We start from the raw sequence: 25,528 nt of genomic DNA on the forward strand, positions 1-25,528 counted from the left end.
GTACTTTTTTCAGTTAGTTGATGATTAGTTGATGAAATTGATTATCAATAGAGAAAATTATTATAATTTTATCAATACAGAATTAGTTGAATGGATAATTGTACTGAGTTCTTGGTCAACAATAATTCAATATTGGTATGTATCCAATCATTTTTTTTTTCAGAAGTTATTTCATTTGAATTAGAAAATATTTATAAGCTCCTATCAATTTATCATTCATAACAATGAATTCTTCAAAACATGAATTTAATCAAATAAAAAATTGCCCCCACTTCTGTATTCATGTTCACATGTTTTCCACTTGTGATGGATGGATAGCCAAAATATTGTGGAGCGAGCTGCACGGCGAATTGTAACGAGGGCTCTGATTGGCTGGAAAGTTCAGGGTTCGGAGTGAGGGGAGCGAGCAGTTAGAGCAGAGGCAAGCGGCACGGCGAATGGTTCGGAGTGCGGTACGGCGAATGATTAACAGCTGATTTTTAACATCATGAAACATATGCTCATGTTCGTTGAAGGGCAAGATGTTCGGAGAAATGCACGGTTTGCTGCGCGGTTCGAGGTTCGGTTCGGCATGTGTGGACGCACCTTTAGTTGTTACAGGACATTTATACAGATCACAGGCCAAAGCAACATAATAATCTATCTTCTTCTTCTTCTTTTTCTTCTTCTTCTTCTTCTTCTTCTTCCTCTTCTTCTTCTTCTTCTTCTACCTATATCTAAAAGGCTAAGCCCCGACAAACTGAAATCACACCACAGCCCAAACTACCAAGCCTAAAAACTTGAAATTTCGCACAATTGTTTATTGTAGCCTCAAAACATCCACTACAAAAGGATTTTCAGAAATCTGCCCCCCCTGAGGGAGCTGGGCCCCACAAAATTTTCACTTTTTAACCGTTCATTGCACAGCAAAGAGCAAAGTCATGAGGAACTTTTTCGTTCAGGTACGAAAAAAATTAGATCTATGCAGAAAAATTCCGATCAGGAGCACAGGGGGGTCCAGGAGAGGGCATTTTTCGAAAATTTTCATGTAAAATCACACTACTGCTCAAACTAATTGGCCTACAGACTTAAAACTCTGCACAAATATTCTTCAAACATGCTAGATGCGCACTAAGAACGGATTTTGAGATATTTTGCCTCTAAGGATTTCAAAGGATGAAAAAGGATCCTATTAAGTAAGCTTATGGTAAGGTGAACTCCATATGGAACTGAGATAATTGACACATGGTATTCTAACATATGTTGTAATCATTGGAAAGCTTAAAACAATTTCATCAATTAGCTGATCGAATTGATTATGCGTTGATTGAGAGCGCGAGCTTACCACGTGTTTGTTCCATCGTTGTATGCTTGGCCAGTTCGGTTTGCGCCTTCTATCAGCTCATACACTCCGATTGGAACAGAGCACAAAGGTTTTCTCTGGTTAGGAGTTTGTTGATAATTCTTTTTTCAAATTCAAATTTTATTGCCATCAAAAATCGCATTGGAAACTTTCTTAATAGACAACAAGATTACAGAAACAAAATGTCAAACATATACCTACATTTATTTGTAGCACGGCCAGAAAAAGACAAACTTGAGTACTAGCCATGAGTTTATTAAATATAACTTAAAATATATATTTTTTGTTAATATTTTGTGAATAAAAATTACGAGTTGATGAGAGATGCGAGTAATTCCTTATATTTGATCCAAATGGTTATTCATAATACAGTAGTCGGGATCACTGCAATCAAAAATTTTTTATTCTGTACAGTAGCTAATAAATTTCATACGTATTGATTGTCTTTAATGTATCCAGTGTCCATAATGGAAGTAATTGAACTACTCAAAATTAATGGCTTACTGGTCCCTCATAGATTTATAGTATTCCTGGTTATTGAGCCTGTCTTTTTCAGCGTTGTCTATTAATAATAAAGCTTAATTTACAACTAGCTTACCCAGCGAACTTCGTACCGCCAATGTATCTCATGTTACACTTGACTTTATTTGGTGAATCATGAAATTCATCTGACAATCAACATGTTCATTTACATCTCAATACGGACTTCCTATGTGTTTAGTCATGCAGCATTCATTATTCCGAAAACATATTATTCTTCTCAATCAATTGGTAGTAATATCTATCAGTAAATTTTTAAATTTGAAAAAAAGGTTATATCAGTGTTTCATAGAAAAATATTCAATGTTTTCATAGCTGTAGATTGTCGATATATGGTCCAGGAAATATGCGATGTACGATGAATCACACAGAATTCCATATTCTTTCCATTTTAGGATGAATATAAGCTAAGCTAAATTCAAAAAATTGTAAATTATTCTTTCATTCTTCAGTAATTAATGAATGCAATATGAATACTATACAATAAATATATACTCTCTTTCATTAGGTGAATAATTTTTTTCAACATTTTCCAGTTTCTCAATGATAGGGGAGTGATAATTATTTGTATAGGTCTTCTAAGGAACCATTATCAACAGCTGGTACCAATCAACTATACTTCAACTTCAAACTACCGTTTTAATACCAGTACACAATAATAATTTATCACAGGGTGATATGTTTATTACAGCTGGTAACTTCAGATGCTAAATCATATTATCACAATATGATCTTGAATCATGATCATCTTTTCGTTCTTCAGTAGCCGCTCGGCCAAAAATTTCGAAAACATATGTCTGTAAAATTGATTAATAAATAATTATTATTAGCCCCCCTATTAAAATTTCTGTTCAGAAACCAACCCCAATATTCACACAACATATTCCTAAAGTTTCATGCCATTATGTCAAATATTTTTCAAGTCTACAGGGAACAAACAAACATACAAACAAACACACAAACAGACATTCATTTTTTTATAAATAGATTTCCATTCGGCTCAAACAAAAGCCTCTTTAAATGAAGGTAGAATGATAAGGATTCAGTTCTGTTGTTTTAACATTTTTTTCAAATCACTTTCAAAAAGTTCATGTAGTACCTACTATTGTGTTTGATACACTTCTGGCGCTATCATAGTTTCACCACTATTCTGTTCCACAATCCTATCTCTTGCAGTCGTTAACTATATCTATAATAATTATATAAAGTGAAGAGCTAGCTGGCTTATGCACGTACGGGATAGGAAAATTATGTTTGACGCATCATCACGTCTGAACCACTGGACTAATTAACTTGGAATTTTGCTTATAGCGTTGTCTATTAATAATAAAGCTTAATTTACAACTAGCTTACCCAGCGAACTTCGTACCGCCAATGTATCTCATGTTACACTTGACTTTATTTGGTGAATCATGAAATTCATCTGACAATCAACATGTTCATTTACATCTCAATACGGACTTCCTATGTGTTTAGTCATGCAGCATTCATTATTCCGAAAACATATTATTCTTCTCAATCAATTGGTAGTAATATCTATCAGTAAAATTTTAAATTTGAAAAAAATGTTATATCAGTGTTTCATAGAAAAATATTCAATGTTTTCATAGCTGTAGATTGTCGATATATGGTCCAGGAAATATGCGATGTACGATGAATCACACAGAATTCCATATTCTTTCCATTTTAGGATGAATATAAGCTAAGCTAAATTCAAAAAATTGTAAATTATTCTTTCATTCTTCAGTAATTAATGAATGCAATATGAATACTATACAATAAATATATACTCTCTTTCATTAGGTGAATAATTTTTTTCAACATTTTCCAGTTTCTCAATGATAGGGGAGTGATAATTATTGTATAGGTCTTCTAAGGAACCATTATCAACAGCTGGTACCAATCAACTATACTTCAACTTCAAACTACCGTTTTAATACCAGTACACAATAATAATTTATCACAGGGTGATATGTTTATTACAGCTGGTAACTTCAGATGCTAAATCATATTATCACAATATGATCTTGAATCATGATCATCTTTTCGTTCTTCAGTAGCCGCTCGGCCAAAAATTTCGAAAACATATGTCTGTAAAATTGATTAATAAATAATTATTATTAGCCCCCCTATTAAAATTTCTGTTCAGAAACCAACCCCAATATTCACACAACATATTCCTAAAGTTTCATGCCATTATGTCAAATATTTTTCAAGTCTACAGGGAACAAACAAACATACAAACAAACACACAAACAGACATTCATTTTTTTATAAATAGATTTCCATTCGGCTCAAACGAAAGCCTCTTTAAATGAAGGTAGAATGATAAGGATTCAGTTCTGTTGTTTTAACATTTTTTTCAAATCACTTTCAAAAAGTTCATGTAGTACCTACTATTGTGTTTGAGACACTTCTGGCGCTATCATAGTTTCACCACTATTCTGTTCCACAATCCTATCTCTTGCAGTCGTTAACTATATCTATAATAATTATATAAAGTGAAGAGCTAGCTGGCTTATGCACGTACGGGATAGGAAAATTATGTTTGACGCATCATCACGTCTGAACCACTGGACTAATTAACTTGGAATTTTGCTTATAGATTCTTAATTAACCAAGGATGGTTATAGGCCTATTCTCAATTCTTCAAAATTTCATTACGTCAAGTTTTCATTTGGTCGAGTTTGAAAATAGATCCTTGCGAAGCACGGGTTCTTGCTAGTTGATCATATGCATTTATCTGCATGTAGCTTTGACATCAACTTGCTGTTGCTTGTCGATTTGGATAATCCTACATTATATATCAACTTCTTAAATCAGAGCATGATAAATTGACATATCAACAATTTAATATATATTAATTTCTACAGTTTCCAATATATATATATATATATATATATATATATATATATATATATATTATATATATATATATAATATATATATATATATCTCAGGTTGCAAGATTCGGCACCTGATGGAAATAGATAAATCAATTCATCCAATGAACCAGAGCTACATTATACTATTACAAATTATATTATAAAATCAATGATCATGTGAACATTAGTATTATTAGCTTAGAACTTAATATTCTTCCAATTGGTGTATCCTTTGATATATAAATTGACTCGTTCCTATTCAATGAAATATTTCTTATACAATTTTTAAGACTTGCGCAAGTATTTTTATTAATTTCTTAATTTTTTAAACCTTTCCGACGAGCTAGCTTTTATTTCTTATTTCACTCGAAGCACTGAGGGCGCCCTATTCTTATTTCAACTACTTGTCACTCACGTGCTGGATTTTTTATAAGTTGCTGATGGCGATCCGAATTCCTCCTGGTAGTCCTGGATTATTGGTGGCCGAAGTCGTCTCTTCCAAGAGATTAAAAAATATTTAAATGACTTTTGCTTTACTATAGCATCACAAAGTCTTATGAAAAATTAATAATTTGATTAAACTTTAAGTCATTAAAAATTTACAGTATAATATATTGTGCTCTATAAATTTTGGTGACATTCCATGGTAGTGGTTGGCAGGCAAGTGGGCAAGTTCCACCTTCTTTTTCACAATTTTCATTTCCGACTTGCTAATTTACATAAAATTTAAATAATTCGTTACTACGCCATTCAAGGCTCAAATAGTTCGTGCCAATCTATTACATTATTACTTATGTCACCCATCTGACATTATATCTTCTGTCTTCGGGCCATATCCAAAACATAAACTGAACAACAATAATTCATAAACTCTTATCATTTATAGAAATATATTTGAATCGGCTCACTATTACCGCCCATCAATTGCTACCACTTGATTGGTTCATGCAAATTTGTTACAGTATACATGCGCCTACGAACCTCCTACTTCCTTAATACATTAATTTATTTTTATCTTTTTTAGGTTTTTAGTACATTTTTACATGCAATATAATTTTCTAAAGATTATAGGTTGTTTCTCACTTTACAACAATTAGCCATGTGCATTTTTAATTCCTCTAGTTGCATACCATTTGATTACAATAAATTTCTGCCAAGGTGTCTGGCTAGATTTTACGTTATGCGACTCAATCGATCATTAGGTCGCCGATCAATAGATATTTTACGCCTAACCTCAAATTTTCAATACTTTATATAATATTATATAAGTAGCAAATTATTTCCATTTCTTTTCGGCCATTATAAATTTAGCCATGATACCTGATATTATCTAATCTTTAAAAATGTTATCGCATTTGGCGATATTAGCCTATTATTCCACTTAGACCTATAAATTTCTTTCAAGTAGGGATTTTATTTACCCATCAGATTTTGATACGTTACATACTACAACTTGGTCTGTGAATAGAAGATTACTTTATTCTGTGATTCAGAAACAGAGATTCTGTCCCAGAAAGAAAAATTATTTAAGATAGCTGGAAACCTTCCACTCGAGCCAGGCGAAAAACAGATTATAATGCCATCCACTGAACTCTTGAACATTGAAAAGGCGGAAAAAGCGAGAAATAAAGCAGTGACTGGTTGGAGCTGGAAGGGTCTAGTGATGTTTCTTGTTCCTTATTCCCGAGTTCACAAACCCTCAGCACGAAATGAACAGATAGACGCTCGAGAGAGAGGGAACATAGTATAAGAGGTAGCGAACAGCAAAAAACTAAGAAGATAAGAACTGGAGTACTGCACTAAATCATCGTATACGGTATCTGTTATCTACTAACCTTTACCTATTAGAACTATTAACTTTGCTTAACTAGTACAATGAGCAATATGGAGAAGGAGGATTGCATTCGAAATTGTAGGAAATTACTTAATAATTCTCTTTTACAGCAAACAGTTTCCAACACGAACTAATTAATCTACTCACTCTTTCTGGGATTCTTCTCAGTTTAATCTTCACTGATTTGGCAGTTTTTTCTCAGGAGAATCCTCTTCTATGGCTTTCTATTCTACATCATACAATTGATGAAGTTAACTGAAACTCTAATAAAGTGACGAGTGTTAAAGCAATAAACGTTGTAATTGAAGGCTCACTGACCAATAATTTCAAGATGGTCCGGATAATGATTTTTGCATCCATTGCTAGAACGATAAACCGCTTCAACGGTTCTTGAAGAATCTTTTCCTCACATATCGACATGATTTTATGTTGATTTTTAAGACTTTGAATCGAAAAATCAACTCAATGAACACTCTTGGTAATAATTGGTTCCATCAATAATCAATTAATAAATTGAACTATTCAATTATTTTCACCTTTCGCACAGTTATAGTTCTTTGACAAAAATTCAACAAATCACTGAATCATTTGAGCCCAATGATATTCCAGTTTGTGAATATCCTTGCTTGTAAAATGACTATGATAAGTGACATAATCATCTATCCAGCTTATAGCTATCCAGAAAATATAAAACGCTATTATAAAATTGATAATGATGTTTAAAACAATTGGTGCTGATTGTACTTACGTTGATTCAGTAACAAGTCAGTAACATTCGACACTTGAGACATGCTACTTCAATAACGTCTAAATTTACAAACAAGATAGTATGCAATAATATTCATAACGCACCTTCAAAATCAATTAAGAATGGAATGATTGATACGAATGAACTCACCTACTTCAGCAAAGATAGAATAATCCAATTCGAATATTCAAAACTGACCGGAGTAACACAAAGCCTTGCACAGGCGGTACTCTAACTATAACACTAGGCCTAAATGCGTTTTTATCAGTGGAGTTTTGAACATGTCTCCTCACAACGAACTGAATGAAGACTGGTACTGGATAGATTACAGTGGGTTAGTAGACACATGAACACGTGACTGACCTTGGTCTACACTTCGACTGACTTGATTAGATACTAGGCTACCACTACGGTACTTGTTCAGTCGTTTAATGCTATAAGTTTATCAACCAGCCGTATTTCTACAATGATTGTAGATTCTGAATTGGAAAAGGTAACGTTGATTTGTTTTCAAAATAAAGTTCGAAAAAATAAGTGTTCCAAAACAATTGATTAAGCTAATAGTTCGTCACTTGAGAATCCAGGCACATCAGTTATAAGGTACTCTCGAATGATAAGCTCAAATAATCTATTAGTAAAATCGAAACTAGTAGTTATGCAAAATCATCAACACCATGTATCTATGTTGAGCATGAACTTTATTTATAACGCTTTAGTAAACAAGAAAAAATCACATAAATTCATGAATTTATCCTAAATACAATTAGGTATTGAGCTGCGTTTACACCGGAGTTGATAACACGAGTTATTAACAAAAAGTTATTAAATTGACTGAATCGTCAAAAATTTCTCTTGACAAAAGTTAATAACTCATGTTTCTAACAGAAAATTTCTTGTTATTAACAAGATCTTGTTATCAATATAATTGACTTCCATATGATTTCATTTAACGAGAGTTGCTTGATATGATATAACAGACGGAATAAAAAGCAAAAATCTGGTGTGGCGTACTCACACAACTTTCTTTGCCGTTATGGAAATTTATGCAAAGATCTAAGCCAGCTGGTGACAGGACTATAACGCTGGAGACACAGTGGACACGAGGTCTGCTATCTCTTCATAGTGAATGATTTAATAGGATCAACAGTTTGCAATTGAAATAATAACATTTTCTAGAATTTCGAGCTTATTTTAAATTTTACTTGAAAAATGTTACTGAACATTAATTGTGGATTTTCATGCTCAATCTTTTCCATTTGGATTTTTTTGTTCAATTTGTATCTGAAGCCTAATAATTGGAAATCTAAAATCAAACTTTACCTAGATGGGGCGGAGCTCCTGAAATTTTTACAGATATGGGACATGTGACAGTTAATAGAGCTTATCGATGACTATTTCAGGAATAACTTTAATCAAAATCGTTGGAGCCGTTTCTGAGAAAATCGCGAAAACCCCTGTTTTTGACAACATTTTCGCCATTTTGAATCGCATTTGATCGAAATTACTCGTGTCGGATCCTTATATTGTAAGAGCCTTACGTTCCAAATTTCAAGTCATTCCGTTAACTGGGAGATGAGATGTCGTGTTCACAGACGCACATACACTCATAAAAACACACACACACACACACACACACACACACACACACACACACACACACACACACACACACACACACACACACACACACACACACACACACACACACCCACACACATGCACACACACTCATGTGTGTGATCATTAAAATAATGATCTCCATCTGATCTTATGTAAATAAATTATAATGTGTTTACACCAGAGTTTAAAACAAAAGTTTTCAACATAAGTTGATAACATTTTCTTTTGGCTGCTAGTTTTGTTATCAACAAAAGTTAATAACTATGTCTCGTGTTTTGTCTGCAGCTGTAGTTATTAGGGAACAGCTGTAGTTGTAGGGTAGGGATGCTGGGTGAGGGTGATGCGGGGAAGATAATAACCTGTTATTAACAAAAGTTACCGACTCTTGATGGATAACATAAGAGTTGTTAATAACAATGAATTTTCTGTTGAAAACACGTGTTATCAACTTTTTTCAAGAAAATTTTTGTCGATTCAGTCAAGTTGACAACTTTCTATCAATAACTCATGTTATCAACTCCGGTGTAAATGCAACTCAACATGATATTATTAACTTTTGTAATAATTAACATCAGTTGATAACAAAAATGTTAAAAACTTGTGTTATTAACTCCGGTGTAAACGCAGCTTTAGAATTGGGATTCTAGCAAACGATAAAAGTGGATTAGTTATTTGTGCAACTAGTGCGCAAAGTGACAGTTTGCCGCACCGAAAGAAGCGTTTACTCGCCTACGGCTCGGGCGGAATGGTTTTTGAGTGCAGCAGAGGAACTTTGTGCACATATTTCACATTAAATTCTTCCTACAGTTACCATTTAATGTAAAAAATAGGTAATTGAAGGTAAAAATGTCTCATAATTCATCAATTTTTTTGAGCGTTATATTATTGTGGCACTTCAATTGCTTATTATGAAGTATTGCATTCATTACACACATAAATGTTCAGAAGTTAATAGAAATGACAATAGACGTGATATTTCAGAGTTATCCAGGTGTCAATTATTCTTATCCCATCTACAAAAAATCATAAATTATTACTATAATGAAGATTATAATAACAAAATAATAATATGATTGATGTTGAAAAATTATTCCTTTCCACATAGGTATGAAATGATATAGTTTTACTCATTTTGCTTTGGATCTAGTATTCACAGGGTTTTCTAACTTACCTTTTTTGGAGAGTAAAAGTGGAATTCAAATATTCTTCTTTCTTGTATGTTAATTTTTTTTCTTCAATTATGAGTCAATTTTATGAGCTATCGCTGCTGCCTACTATTGTGTCTCACTTCCACAATCACATTCAACACTATCCACATCCATTTTTTACATAAATTATTACGAAAATCAAATAATAAACAACAAATTTGCATTCAAAATACGCGCCAACGGCTGATTTGAATGATGGAGGTATGAAGAACCGAAAGGCGCGCGACCTAGCGGAAAAAAAACTACGTTCGTTCCATCTTTCCAACTATCTATCTAAAAACAATTTCCAGAAATTATTTTAGATTTACGGTCTCAAATTACGAAAAAATGCTCAAAGTAGCCTAAAAATATTAATAAAAATAACATGGACACCAGAGAATTTTGATTGTAGTTTTTTTTATTCACATCAATATCAATGAACGGTAATTATTTAACCTCAAAATTCAAATTTCATAATGTGTATTTGCTAGAGTACATTTCTCATTGCTTGCAGTTGCAATAATAATTATCAATAGAAAAGAAACATTATTTATTATTAAATGATGAGAAGTAATTATTAAATTATGTTTTACATGAACATTATTCTTTTTTGGATTCCTAGAATGAGATTCTATCATAAATGTAGCCATTGAAATGATTCTCATCCAAACACAGTCATTCTAACCAACTTAATTTTGGCTTTCGCGTACCATTCATCCATATAACCCACTAACTATTTTGTGTTGCCATGTTGCAAATCTGGAGTACGCAAAGTAAACACTTTGCGCACTAGTGCGGAAAAGTGATTCTTTGCGTTCTGTAATCAGTGCAGGAATGGTCACTTTTCAAGGTAACTGTAGGAAAAGTATATTAATTTACATTCTTATCCAGTTCTGATGATTATAGATGATTTTGTTTCAAAAGAGATATTCTACTGAATTATTTCAAACACAAGCAGCTGATTCCCGAGGTTGTAATTATTATTTTTCACTATTTATCATGTAACTTGCAGCTGGCAGTCACTGAATTTTTCAAGCATTCCGTATTATGTTTTTGTTGGTCGCAGCTATTGATAGCAAATGGTGGCACACCATTCAGCCGCTATCCTCGACCTTAAAATTCCTGAGAAGCCAAAATACGTTCTTTCGACTACTTTTCAAAACTGGCAAAAAAATTCAATTATTTCTGAAGAACTTTCACGCCTCCACCACCCACTTATCTTTTGAAATATAAAAAGTTTCTAGCATGTCAGAAATTTCATGTTTTCTGCTCGAATTGTCTCGACATTGACAAACATAATCATTAATTGAAAAATAACTATCGGTCGCATAAATGACTCAGATACCAATAGAAAGGGGACTTTCTCCTAGTTAATTATATATCAAATTATTATGCATTACAACGCCTCATGAATTTGAGAGAAGAGGTATTCAAAAGAAAAACTAATAACTGTGATGTTTCCAGTTTCATGAAACAAGCTTTTCTTCAACCCTGGAACTTTTTTAGCACTACTGGCATATCGGGGATGATATTCTACATTCGATTCTGACGTTAAATTGGAAATTTGAAAAAGTTACAATTTTACACGATTTGGCAACCTTGTAATTTCTTTGGCTGGATAGCCAAGTATTAACTTATTTTACACAGACTATAGTTCATAATTATTGATCTGGTATTGTATTATTTCGAGAATACAATGAGAACTAATAGGCTTATTCCATGTTTGAATTTTCTTCTATATATTTTTTTGTAAAGTGTAGTAGGCCGATAGCTTAAGAGTATAAACCGAACAAACATTTTAACGGAGAACAAAATACACTTCCGTGATAGGTTATAACTAATATTATTGCACGACTATAAAATAGGTGGATTTTAAGGTTTAGTATAGGAATCGAGAGCCTTTTACACTTTTTCAATAATTAATCCAGCCATCTGCAATGTAACTTTTTTATTTATTCTAGTTGCGATACGAACTTATTTTGTTCCTGGCGTTTGGCTTGTCAGAGTTGTATTAAGGTAAGTTATATGGAATTCTTTGAGCAATCAATGAGAAGTAATAATATTCAGATGTATAATTTTCAGGTGCAAAGATATTCCACTTATTATAGTAAAAATTGTTTTTATCAGGACTGAACTATACTGGTAAGTTTTGGAAGTCGAGCGAGTTTTGGAGTTCTTAACTCTCTGCCGAGATAGAATAATATTGGTATTTCTGACTATTATTATTTATTCATTCAATCCACTTAAAGGCGGATGTTAACTTTTAGTAGAGGAATCCAGAATGAGATTGAAAAGTAAGATTCCAAAAGAAGATTCATTTTTATCTTTCATTCAACGACCAATTTTCAAGGTCAATCTTATTTTTTCCTACTGATCATTAGACTAGATTCCCTCTAACTATTTGTGAATCAATCAATAAAATAATATGAATGTGAATTTTTCAGTATTTCAATATTTTCTTTCCACTTTCCTAGCATTCCAGTCTGAAAAATAAACACTGCCATCATGAATTGATCCCCATGTCTATAATAATCGAATAGTAGGTATAGCCTATAATATCTTGATCGATTATTCGTTTCTGTGTGAAACGAATAATATAGGTACTAGAATAATTCAAATATAATATGATCCAATAATTCCGAATGAGCTTTCTTCACAGGAAAACGTTATTTCATTTCTAAATAAGCTAGGAAGCAATATTTCAATGATTTGTAGATATGCATAAGTACTATTGTGATATCATAGCGATAGTAGTTGACTACATTGGTCTTAAATTGAATTTATATCGGTCTCTACTCTAGAATTATAAGACAATCTAAGATATCAGTATCATTATGAGTTCATTCTAATCTGAATCTATTTCAATATCATTGAGCTCCAACTTCACTAAGCTCCTCGTTAATCGAGACTACTGTATTGAATGAAGACGGATAAAAGATGTCATTCCAATACCTCTAGAAACTCGAGTTGCCTTGAAAAGGTCGTGGCCTGATGACGAGCTCGATGTCTGAGACAGATGGAAGCAGGTTGTGATAAAGAAGTAGTGAAGCAGTCTGGCTCCAGGCAGCTGCCAACAAGGTTATTAGGCGAGCGCTCACTACAATCCGATCCAAGCATGGCTCTGGTTAATCATTTGCCAAAAGTGTCTGTTGTTTTTCTAGTGATACTTGCATTGACCCAGCAAATAGGATCTCTGACTTCATCGATGGGTGAGTTGATTCTTCACAATAACTTCAAGAAGTGACTTCCAGAAACTCCACATAGATGAATTGAGTGCATCAAATTCACTATTCAAAGTAGTGAATGAATAGTGCCTGTTAACAATATTCAATCATTGATTCGAAAAGTATTTTGAACCTACAGAGGAACTCTGTAGAAGCCCTCGGAGTACTTGAAGTTTTGATATCAGGAACTTCTTGAAATCCACATAAATTGTGAATCTCAAATTATTAAACTGGTATATTCAATCATTTATTCGAAAAGTATTTTGAGGCTCCAGAGTGTAATTGGAGTTTTAATCTCAGGAATTTCTTGAAATTATGAATCTCAAATTATTATACTGGTTCACATTGGATTGATAACATAATAGTAACAAAACACTATTTATGATTTTGTATGAAATGTAAATTTATAGACTTGAAATAAAAAAAACAACTATGAGCTGTTTGTAAATGGTATCACGCTATAGCCTTCTCCCTGCACGTAGGATGATGATAATCATAATAATAATAATAATAATAACATAGAATCGAATTATCTTATTCGAAGTGTATTATTATATTCCATTGATTCCTCTAGTGAAATATTCCCTTATTGTTTTATTCGCAATATCATTTCTATTGTATTGTGCGAAACAGTGAGTTTCTCCACCTGTAGGCTACTATCAACTTGATTTGAAGCAGATTACTTGATCAACCGTCTTCATCAATCAATGATAGAGCTTCCACATATTTCTGAAACATTGGGTTGAATATCTGTCAAAAAATTATATTCTATAAAGGAGATAAGTTTCATCCGATCATCCAAGAAAATATATTAGGCTATTGTAACCATTATTTTAAACAACCAATGTATTTTATTTATTCATTACAAAAATATTTTTTTACATTACTCTGAAACATGGTTAATATTCTCTTGACTCAATATGAATATCAAAATATTTATTTCGCTGAGGATTTCACGAGTCATAACACATTATAATATAACATGCAAGTTAATTTTCAATTTTTCTTGGTTTTCAATACAGTTGGAATATTTTTCTTGCAAAGAGCCCTATAGCGTTAAATATTGTTATGAATGCACGAGCGTATAGAATATTTGCTTGTACATAAATCTACTAATATATATATATATATATATATATATATATATATATATATATATATATATTATATATATATATATATATATATATACAGCTTCTTCAATGTCCTGAGCTTAGTAGACTATTGAGTAGTCTACTGTTCCAAACAGCAACAGAGTTGGAGAGACAATGCTCCGATCGTTGACAATTCTCTGTAGTTCTCTAAAAATATAAAAATATAGGAATAAGTAGTAAAAGTAGGGGAATCAATATAATTATTGAGCTGAGAATCAGAATGAAATGTACTTTAATACTTGAATAAAGAAATTCAAGTTCAACACTTCCAGGCTTGTATTAAGTGTGGGAACATTGATGTGTGAATATAAGACATCCATTGTCTTTGCAAAGATCGGATTTGAATCAAGAGAACAATGATTGTTACCAAGAGCGGAACAATTTTCAGTTGTACAAGGTTGGCCACATTCAAGTGAAAATTGAATTTCGTCTGGTACAGTATAAATAAACAACAGTTAGCGAGTCTCAAGCTGTTCTACTTGTATCACTCATATAGTTATATACAATTTATTATCAAATTATGTTACTAATATAGTTAGTCTACTCATGATAGTAGATAGTACTGATAGTCATGATAGATAGTACACACTGTTGTGTGTAGGACACTCTTGTCAAGATAAGAACTACTCATGAATCAAATAACTATGAGAATATAATATTATTGAGTATTGTGAACAGATACAGCTAACTGTTGGATGTCCTCACACTATAATTATAATGAGGCTCACGTTATAATATCAGAGAAGAAAGATAGGAGAACAGCGTTGCCGATTTTCTTCCTCGCTACTGCCTTCTACAGAGGATACTGATACTAATACATCTGAAGTAATATTTTCTGTCCATTTTTTTTTCTTTAATAATCAATTATATATTATATTCGTCCAGAAAGTATTTTTTTCAATGATTGAAGGAAAAATTTCCGTTATTGAGATTTACTATTCTGTTAATTCTACATTGTTGAATACGATCTGGCAACAATGCAGAGTTGGAAAAAGAGAGAGCTATTTGTTTTGTTGAATGTTAGACAAGGATAGTTGTTACAAATTTTTATCACGCCTATCCGATAGGAAATTGATAAACTCAATACAGGAAATATAAATGAATATATACATGAAGTAATTCCATTCAGGAAGCACACACTCATGATGAATTTATCCGCTTTTTCATCATTCAAATGATAAACTGATCATCCTTCATATTCACTCATTCCACCACCAACGATCCAGTTGTTGAGAACATCATAATAACAATTAAATTATTGTTATTGGAGATTAAAAGAATTAAATCTTCACATTCCAATAAAACCAAGAAGTTTAATAAGTATCAGGCCTATAATAATTTTCTGTGTAATTAATTTGCTACTGAATAGAATAATGATTGAAGATTGACAAGAATAACATCCTTCTTGTTACATCGTGCTTTTTGGTTAGTTACTCTGGACAAAGCTTTGATGGATTTGCTAACGAATTTCGAAATTTGAGAACTATGAATAAAAAAAATATACATTCAAATCATACATTGAGAGATGGTGGAAAATAATAATTAACCTGCGGAGTGCTTCAAAGTCGAATCATATCTGAATTCAAAGAGTGATCTACATTTTTGATTTGCAGAGAGGCTTCATTTTGCATATTTGAGCTTTTGTCACGAAAAGGGTGCGAAATAACAGTGTCCGCGCTACCATTTCTTTCATATTCATGTTGATTTTTTCTAAATTAAATCTGCAGTATTTCTCTCCTTAAATCTGAAGCCTTACAAAGAATCTTTCATAAAAGATTTTTCCAAAATACAATTCTGTTAGTATATGATATAAAATACTGGATAAGAATCCGAGAAATAAAAATTAATAAGACGAAAAGAAATAATACGATAAAGAATAACAAGTCATAATTACTTCAAAATAGTACAGGTCCGTATTCTTAATCAGAGACTTTTTTATTCAAAAGGAAACTGAACCATTCCTCATTCTCTAATCAGAAACTCGTCCAGAGACAATACACTCTTTTTTATAGCAGCTCTTTTGTGAAGTTCGGTTTTCTCATTCAGAAATACGGAAATTAATATTCTTGATTAGCCTGGTGATTCATGAACAAGGTATATTATCTCTGTCCTCTTCCGTCTCAGATAGAATCATAAATCTCGATAATCTCATGTCGATCAATCCTTTTTCTCTTCTAACTATTGCATCCAATATATAGAAAGTATTATTTCTAATTAAATAAAAAATTAGTCATTATTAGCATAATATAATGGAACATTTATCATTTTCTGATATCAAACTGATCATAAGAACAAGACTTTCGCATCAAAATAACAACCAATTGAATTTCTTCTGACAATTCTTCAGTTTCTATTATTCCACTACATCAACACATCATGAACAGAAAAGTGGCGTTTACTGTCAAAATCTGCACAAAAAACTCTAATAGGAATGTACCCAATCGATTGAAGGGGGGAGCAGTAGCGTAGGCTAGCCAGAATTTTGGAATGGTGGGGGGGCCCTGAAAAATTTTGGCCCCCTATAGTCTTCACTTAGTAGAATTTGAATTGGTGGGTGGGGGGTATTATCTTGGATGTAACCTGGAAACCCCCCCCCCCACCATTCACTACGCCACTGAAGGGGAGCACTACTCTTTTGTCATGTGTCATCTTTCATCATTGGTCAACAAAGTATGTGGCCTACCTCATTATCATTCCATTTTTGTAATAAGAGCTCTCTTGAAAACAAAATCATAAGAAAGGGTTGTTTGTTACTGCAGTCACTGGGAACTATAGGTACTTCCCATTCTCAACGATGACTTTAATGATGTTTTGCACTTACCACAATGGTATCGATCGGCTCCTTTTCTCCCAAAATACGGCCCTTGTGAATGAGAAAACAGCCGATGCACCTGTCGGCCCTAGTTAATGCATCCCTTTGCAACACGTGCCTCTGTGCCCTCAACCACACCCCTCATCACTTTGTCAGTACTTGAAAGTATTGTGCGTGAGTTTCATTCAACAACTTAATTGCAGTCTCAATTGAACGACTCCGAACACCTTTGTGACTTGTCAATTGAAATGCTAATTTATCTCTTGGAGGAGAAGAAATACTCGCAGTTGCCTTGTAATTTCTTCAAATTCAATCATAGTTCTTAAGAAATATTTTCTTCAAGGCCAGACTATTGTAAAAATTCCCCGAGCAAGTGACCTGGTATTGAGGTATTAAATTAAGCGTAAAATAAAAATGTTGTTCATGATATATGTTGCTTTGGATTAAGATATACAGACAAATACTGAGTTATTTCATTTACAACTCCAATGAAGAGTTTAAAAGTAGATTTACAATTTATAATGAGTAGAAAGATGAAATTTATAATAATTTTTTCCAGTTTATCTACTTCCATTATGGTTGATAATTAATAATAATTATTATTATTTTCCCGGCCCGGGAAAGATATTTATCTCGGGCAACTCCCGTGTTTCGGATGGACATGTTAACCGTCGGTCCCGGCTGCCTAAAAAGCAGTCGCTAGGTCATGTCAGAAGCCCTGAAATTGATCAGTTGCGACCTGAAAACTCTGACACCAGACCTGAGCCAGCCAGGTCACACGATATTATTATTATTATTATTCATATTATTATTATTATTATTTCCCTGTTTGAGGTTCTGCTTGACCACCCTTTCCCTGGGCTCCGACCCCCAAGGAAGAGTGACAAGCGATTTTTCCAGAGTGACTGCTCCACATGTCCATGTGGTAAACAATCATACTGGGTCCGTTACCATTAAATCGTTTGCTCTGAGTAGACGTAATGAACCAAGAATGACAGCCTTCTGCATCTGACCTGCAAGCACAGCAGCAGGTCTCTCACAGGCTGGAATCGTTCTAAGGTTGGCCAAAAATGAAGGTCTCATTCCTCCCAGTACACCTACAATCAACACTACCATTCTCACAGAGTAGCCTGGGTTTAGCCTGCGCAGCTCCTTTAGTAGGTCATGATATTTCGTCTGTTTTTCCTCCTCTTTGGTGACAATGTTACCCTCAGCTGGTGCTGAAAACTCAATGACATACATTGTCTTCGAAGTGATGTCAAGGAGGACAACATCAGGCTTTGTGGCTCTTAAAAGCCTGGTGGTAGAGAATGAGTAATTCCAATAAATTCGGCACCTCTCATTCCCCACTACAGATTCAATCCCCCTGGGGCATAGGCAGCACTGGTGTTTTGTCGATACCATATGAGTGTCTAAGATGGTAATAGAGCACTCGCAGAGCAGCATTATGTCGATGGATGTAGCCTGCAGTTGCATGCACACAACAAGAAGACAGGATGTGCATGATCGTCTCTGGTGCTCTATGACACACCCTGCAACTGATATCAGGAACATCCATGTGCATTACTCTGCTGCGGTATGACAATGTGTTGATGACACCATCTTGACATGCCAGTATGAAACCCTCAGGCTCAGATTTCAGGGCTGCTGACTTCAGAAAAGCAAAAGTCAGTGGCTTGGACAAGCCTTGCTCCTCAACATGCCTGTAGAAAACACCATGCAAGGTTTTGTCCTTATGTTGCTGCAACAGGAGTCTGGACTCAGCAGTCTATTCTAGCCCTGAGCTGGTTAGGCTCATGCTCCTCCTCTCGATCAGAACGAAAATCGAGACCAAGGGTATCTGCCGCATGCTGTGCTGCCCTATATAGGAAGGCCCCAACCCCTGCAACTCCATGGTCATGAACCAGCTGCATAAGGGGATCAGAGCATCTTTGTATGCTGCAGGCAAACTGTAAGGCCACCCTGTTGTGCAGATTCTCCAAACCAAGTAGACATCTGCCCCCTTCATGCCTTGGCAGGTATATTCGGGCAACAGAAGAGCGGGGATGTAAACTTCTCTCCATGTGCATCCTTTTTCGGGTTTCCCTGTCCAGGTCCTGGAGCTCATTCCGATTCCACTTAACCACTCCAAAAGAGTAGGTGAGAGCCGGCACAGCAAGCATGTTGGTGGCTTCAACTTTATTCTTACCAGATAACTCAGATGACCAGAGCCTCCTGATTCTCCTCTTATACTCACTGCATAGAGCCATCTTTATTTTTACAGTATCCTGAGCTTGATTCTGATCAAATCCCAGATGACTCTCCAGATGAATCTGGTATGACTCTCCAGCTCTTAGGGCTCTTATTATGCTTATTATTATTATTATTATTATTATTATTATTATTATTATTATTATTATTATTCAATTATTTCATCATTTACAAAGTGAACATTTTTTATTGTAACCTAAGTCGGCCATTGGCAAGACTTTGGTACATCTCTATTCTGTCAAATTTGAAAAGTATCTAATCATTGATACCGTGCTGAGTACAACCGCCTTTTGAATTCTATGTTTTGCACTCCCTGAGACACCAAGGCGACTGAGGTTCGCTGAAACCTTCTGCCTGATCACTCCAACATCAGAGATAATTACAGGGACAGTTGTAACTTTTTCCTGCTTCCAGACATCCCTGATTTCAGCAGCCAGGGGGAGATACTTGGATATTTTCTCATTGTAATATTGTTCCAAGTTGTGGCAACATGGTATGCCAACATCAATCAAAATAGTCTCCCTGGCTGTCTTGTCCATGAGGATAATGTCTGGCCGGTTGTGCACAACTGACCTGTCAGTCAGCACAGAGCGATCCCAATATATCTTGTCTTATTATTATTATTGTTATTATTATTATTATTATTATTATTGTTATTGAGATTACTTAAGTATCTTAGTGAGTTACAAAAGTATCGTAGTTGATTAATATTGGACAATCAATATCCACTTTGTTTTCAAATAAAACTTCAAATGATATATGCATCACATTCATATAATAAATCTTATCTAGCTTCCCCATCTCTATTTCAAGGTATATAAGAATTGTAACCTAATAGATGGATAAAACTTGCTTATTCAGTCATTAATAGTTACTGACATAGTTTTAGTTAAATTAACCTAGTTTTAGTTACATTCAAGAAACCTTTAGTGGATGAGTTTCTGGAATATCTTCCGAAGCAAACTCATCAACTCAACCACAATTGAAGAATATTCACTCAAATTGTTGAATAAACTTAGTATGTTAAGTATCAGAGGATGTTGCATCCTTATTTCACGAGGAAAAGTGCAACACAATGCCTTTCTAAACCGAAATTCCACTATAAGGATATTCATATTGCTTTGTAATTGAACCATTATGATATTTTTATCATTGAAAATACAATAAGGCCTCCTACTTAATAATTTGATTATGAAATCTGAAATAAATTATGGAAAAATTTCAAGATTTTCTTCTGCTTATATTTTCTCAGTCTTGAACAATGATTTCATGGATACGATATTAATACTCTTTTACTCTTTTCCTCTCAGATAGAACACGAAACCTGGAATTTTCATCACAGGACATTAGGATTGAAAAAGGTGAGAGAGCAATTATTAAGGTTGTTCATTACTAAAATTAAGATTGTAGGATATATAATCTCTTCTTCCTTGCCGATCCTAGTAATAATATTATAGTTACCTATGTTTTAAGCATGTTCATCATTAAAACGCAATATGTCAAAAAGCAATAATAGTAACTCATTAAGGCTATATGTATCATCTTCATGATAAATGAATAATTATTATTGCTCATTTTGAGAAAGAACTCCAGTGTCATACATTAATTATTGATGAATTTATATTCTACATTCGAATTTTGCATCCAAATAGTGATCAGCAACTGTATTGAATAGCTCGAAATGGGAGTTTACATTCCATTGAAAATTTATTTTATTGAATCCTACATATCACAAGTCTGTAGATAATTTAAAATAATAATAATAATAAATATTTCCTAGAAGGTATGGGATACATTACCTTTTTTCTAAAGAAACTCCTTGGAACTTCAGGAGAACCAAAATAAAATTCACTCCCATAATGCTTGTGATGGTCTCAATAATAATAGTATTATTGTTTATGATTCTTTGGAGAACAGGCACGTTGATAAAAACATGGCTAAAATCGTTTAGTAGACATGCAGCGGTAGTTAAAATATTATGAGGACTCCGTAAATTCAAAACTCATAAACGACTGAGAGCAGATCACACATTAAAGCATTCCCAATGGCACAGAAAACTAATGCTGTTCCATCTACCAAAGCAATCTTACCAGATCCACATAATCATTATTGGATGAATTACAGTATTTCAGTGTGGACAATTCATCATCATACAATCCCTTGAATGTATCTCTCATATACCACATCTTATCAACCTCCATTCTCTCCATAGCTGTATGGAAAAAATTACGTTGGGATATAGTTTACTTATGTTCGAGAATATTCGATCAAACGATATTCTGAATGTCGTTTAAAGCACGAATCAATATTATTAACATTTTCTATAATTGATCAATTTTGATTAATTCAAGTATGATATTGTTCAATTCAGATTCGATTGATGTGAGAAAAAACATTTTTCTATTTCAAACATAATAATTTTTAGTGCAAATGGTATATCAATTTCTAATCTTTATTGCACTGAATGTGCATTTCCCTTATCTAAACATTACATCGCAATGTGGATTTTTGAAACAAACGATCTGTTCGTCTATTATCTGGGATCCTGTGTTCAAACCAACAAAACTCACACTGAATAGAATGATCATGACTTGATCGAAATAGCAGATAAAATTTTTTCATCCGTAACTCCCCTCCTATCGACATCCATGAGCCTTTAAAATTAAAGGCTCTTCATTCTCTTCGATCAGATCGTTTCTGGTAAGATAATAAATGAGGAGAGGAATGCATCCACTATTTGAAAAAAAGTATGTGAATATCTATGACATATTCTTCTCAGTAAATATTATATATTTACTAAGAAATTAGTAAAAGAAGTTAAATTTATGATAAATTATAAAATTACTGACATTGGTGAATACACCATACTCGTCATTCGTCATTGCACATCGTATATTACCAGTTATAGAATAGACATCGTATAGACCAGTTATAGAATAGACACGGCGGCCCATTGTATATTCATACTGAAAGTCGATGAAGCCAACATCTACTGCCATATCGCCTCATCGTGACGTCATCATCGTATAGAAACTTTTCTGTAGAGTTTATAAATTAGATAGATCTCATCTTTCTATGTTGAGACCTGAAACTATGATATTCTAAGAATGTGCTAAGAGAACAAAAAGAGACAGTTACTAATAGCTTATTATCATAACATATTGAGAACAAAAACTACAATTATCTGTTCGAACTATTAACTAGACTTCTTATGTGCTGTACAAAATATACATGTTCTATGATTATATTCATACTAAGGTATTTTGTTCAATTCATTTGCCAAAAAATCCAAGACAAGCAACCCTAAAAATAGAACTAGAGTTGAACTTCAAATTTAAAATAGATCGCCAGCAGCAAGCTGTTTGAATATTTCTTCTTCTAAGAATTTTAATTCTTAATATATAATTATAAGTTCTTAATTATATAATTTCAGTTGTTTAATGATATACTTTGTAACGTATTGAAATTCGGATGGATAAATAAAAATTCCTATTTGAAGAAATTTATAGGTCTAAGTGAAATAATAGGCTAATATCGCCAAAGATGATAATGTTAAAGATTAGATAATATCAGGCATCATGGCTAAATTTTACAACAGCCGAATAGAAATGAAAATAATTTTTGCTAACTATATAATATTATATAAAATATTGAAAATTTGAGGTTAGGCGTAAAACATCTACTGATCGGCGACCTAATGATCGACTGAGTCGCATAACGTAGAATCTGACCAAACACCTTGGCAGAAACTTATTGTAACAAAACAGTATTCAACTTGAGGAACCAAAAGTTCCACGTGGCTAAATATCGTAATATGAGAAACAACCTATAATCTGTAAAAAATTACTTTGCATGTGAAAAACATATTAAAAAACCCAGACAAAAATAATTAAATGTATTAAGGAAGTAGGAGGTTGCTAGGCGCATGAATACTATAATAATTTGCATGCACCAATCAAATAGTAGCAATTGATAGGCGGTAATAGTGAGCCAATTCAAATATATTTGTATATATTTCTACAAATGATAAGAATTTATGAGTTATTGTTGTACAGTTTATGTTTTGGATACGGCCCGAAGGCAAATAAATTATTAAAGATGTAACATAAGTAATAATTTAATAGTTTGGTACGGTCTATTTGAGCCATGAATGGCGGAGGAACAGATTATTTAAATTTTTATGTAAATTTGGAAATCGGAAATGAAAATTGTAAATCAGAAAGGAGAACTTCCACACTTGCCTGCCAACCACTACCATGAGATGTCACCAAAAATTATAGAGCGTAATATCTTACTATACCTTTTAATAACTTAAAGTAAATCGAATTATTAAATTTTTTCATAAGACTTTGTGATGCTAATGTAAAGCAGAAGTCATTTTTAAATAATTTTTTAACCCCTTGGAAGAGACGACTTCGGCTACAAATAATCCAGGATCACCAGGAGTTTGGATCGCCATCAGCAGCTCATAGAAAATTCCAGCATGTGAGTGACTAATATTCGAAATAGTGATAGGGCGCCCTCAGTGCTTCGGAATGAAATAAGAATCAAAGCTAGCTCGTCGAAAGGGTTTTATAAATTAAGAAATTGGTAAAAATACTTGCGCAAGTTTAAAGATAGTATAAAAGGTATTTTATTAGATAGTAACAAGTCAATTCATATGTCCAAAGATACACCAATCAAAAGAATACTAAGTTCTAGGCTGATAATACAAATGTTCATATGATCATTAATTTTTATAATATAATTTGCGATAATATAATGTAGCTCTGATTCACTAGATGAATTGATCTATCTATTCCGTCAGGTGCCGAATTTCGCACCCTGAGATAAAAAATATTTATTATAAAGAAATCTATTGGAAACCATAGAATTTAATATATATTTGGATTATTGGTTTGTCAATTTATCATGCTCTGTTTTAAGAAATTTATATTCGAAATAGAATTGTCCAAGTCGACAAGTATCAGCAAGTTGATATCGAAGCTACATGCAAATAAATGCATATGATCATGAAATGAAAGCACATGGTAGCGTTTCGTGCTATAGAACTTAAAGAATAATATTAACCTGTGATATTTTATTGATTTCGTTTCTTGTTATATTATATATTTCTGTCGCTCTACATATTTTTGTTTTGACTCATTTTTTGAGATATTTGTTAATATATGTATCAAATTTTATATGGTGTACGATTCATTTTATTCCTCAATACTATAGGATATAAGTTTTATATATATATTTTTTTTATAAATTATCAGTATTATTGTGAAAACTCATGTCTGGGCCTATAAAGATTTTTATGAGACTATATCCTAGTAAAACCACGATCAGATTTTATAATTATTGAAATAATTCTCATGCTCTACCGATTGATGCCAAGCAGGAGGCTAATCGTTATTTAATTATAAAAAATAACGTGACAACTTCCATCTGAAATAGACACAATCTGCTATGGAAAACAACGTGAACAAACTCTACAGAAAAGTTTTCTTTACGATGCTGACGTCACGATGGGGAGATATGGAAGTAGATGTTGGCTTCATCGACTTTCAGTATGGGGCGTATCTATTCTATAACTGGTCTAAGATATTACCATTCATGGACATTGTAGCATTCATGATGTTTGTTAATGAGCAAATAAACTTCAAAAGTACAGTTTTCAATAAGATTTAGATCAGAGTACCATTTCGCTACTCTGGTACCAATTGTACCATTGGGGTACGTCAGCTATGATATATTGTGTTAACAGGATTGCAGGATATTGTTGATAATATTGTTAGATTGTTGGAATCAGGAATGTCATACTCCATTATATGAGGAAGATGGACATCAGTGTACAATAGAAAGAATTGTACATTAGTGTATAATAATTCAAAATTCTTCGCTTCAAATTGAAGTTGAAATAAAAATTAAGAGAGGATCGTTGCAG

At 33.2% G+C, this 25,528-nt stretch overlaps 2 protein-coding genes across 2 annotated transcripts in view; one reads left to right on the forward strand and one right to left on the reverse strand.

Moving 5' to 3' along the window:
* The window catches only part of LOC111047528 (uncharacterized protein C11D3.03c), a 93,841-nt gene extending 86,180 nt beyond the window's left edge, over positions 1-7,661 (reverse strand). The window contains exon 1 of the mRNA XM_039438810.1: positions 7,500-7,661. The gene's annotated coding sequence lies outside the window, so the exon portion shown is untranslated. The remainder of the gene's footprint in view (positions 1-7,499) is intronic.
* A 5,484-nt stretch (positions 7,662-13,145) lies between these two features.
* Positions 13,146-25,528, forward strand: part of LOC111057276 (alkaline phosphatase) — a 35,552-nt gene continuing 23,169 nt past the window's right edge. The window contains exons 1-2 of the mRNA XM_022344704.2: positions 13,146-13,365; positions 20,907-20,957. Of these exons, the coding sequence (XP_022200396.2) occupies positions 13,173-13,365; positions 20,907-20,957 (244 nt within the window). The 5' untranslated portion in view covers positions 13,146-13,172. The remainder of the gene's footprint in view (positions 13,366-20,906; positions 20,958-25,528) is intronic.

This window comes from Nilaparvata lugens, chromosome 1 (genome assembly GCF_014356525.2).
Source record: "Nilaparvata lugens isolate BPH chromosome 1, ASM1435652v1, whole genome shotgun sequence".
NCBI lineage: Eukaryota > Metazoa > Arthropoda > Insecta > Hemiptera > Delphacidae > Nilaparvata > Nilaparvata lugens.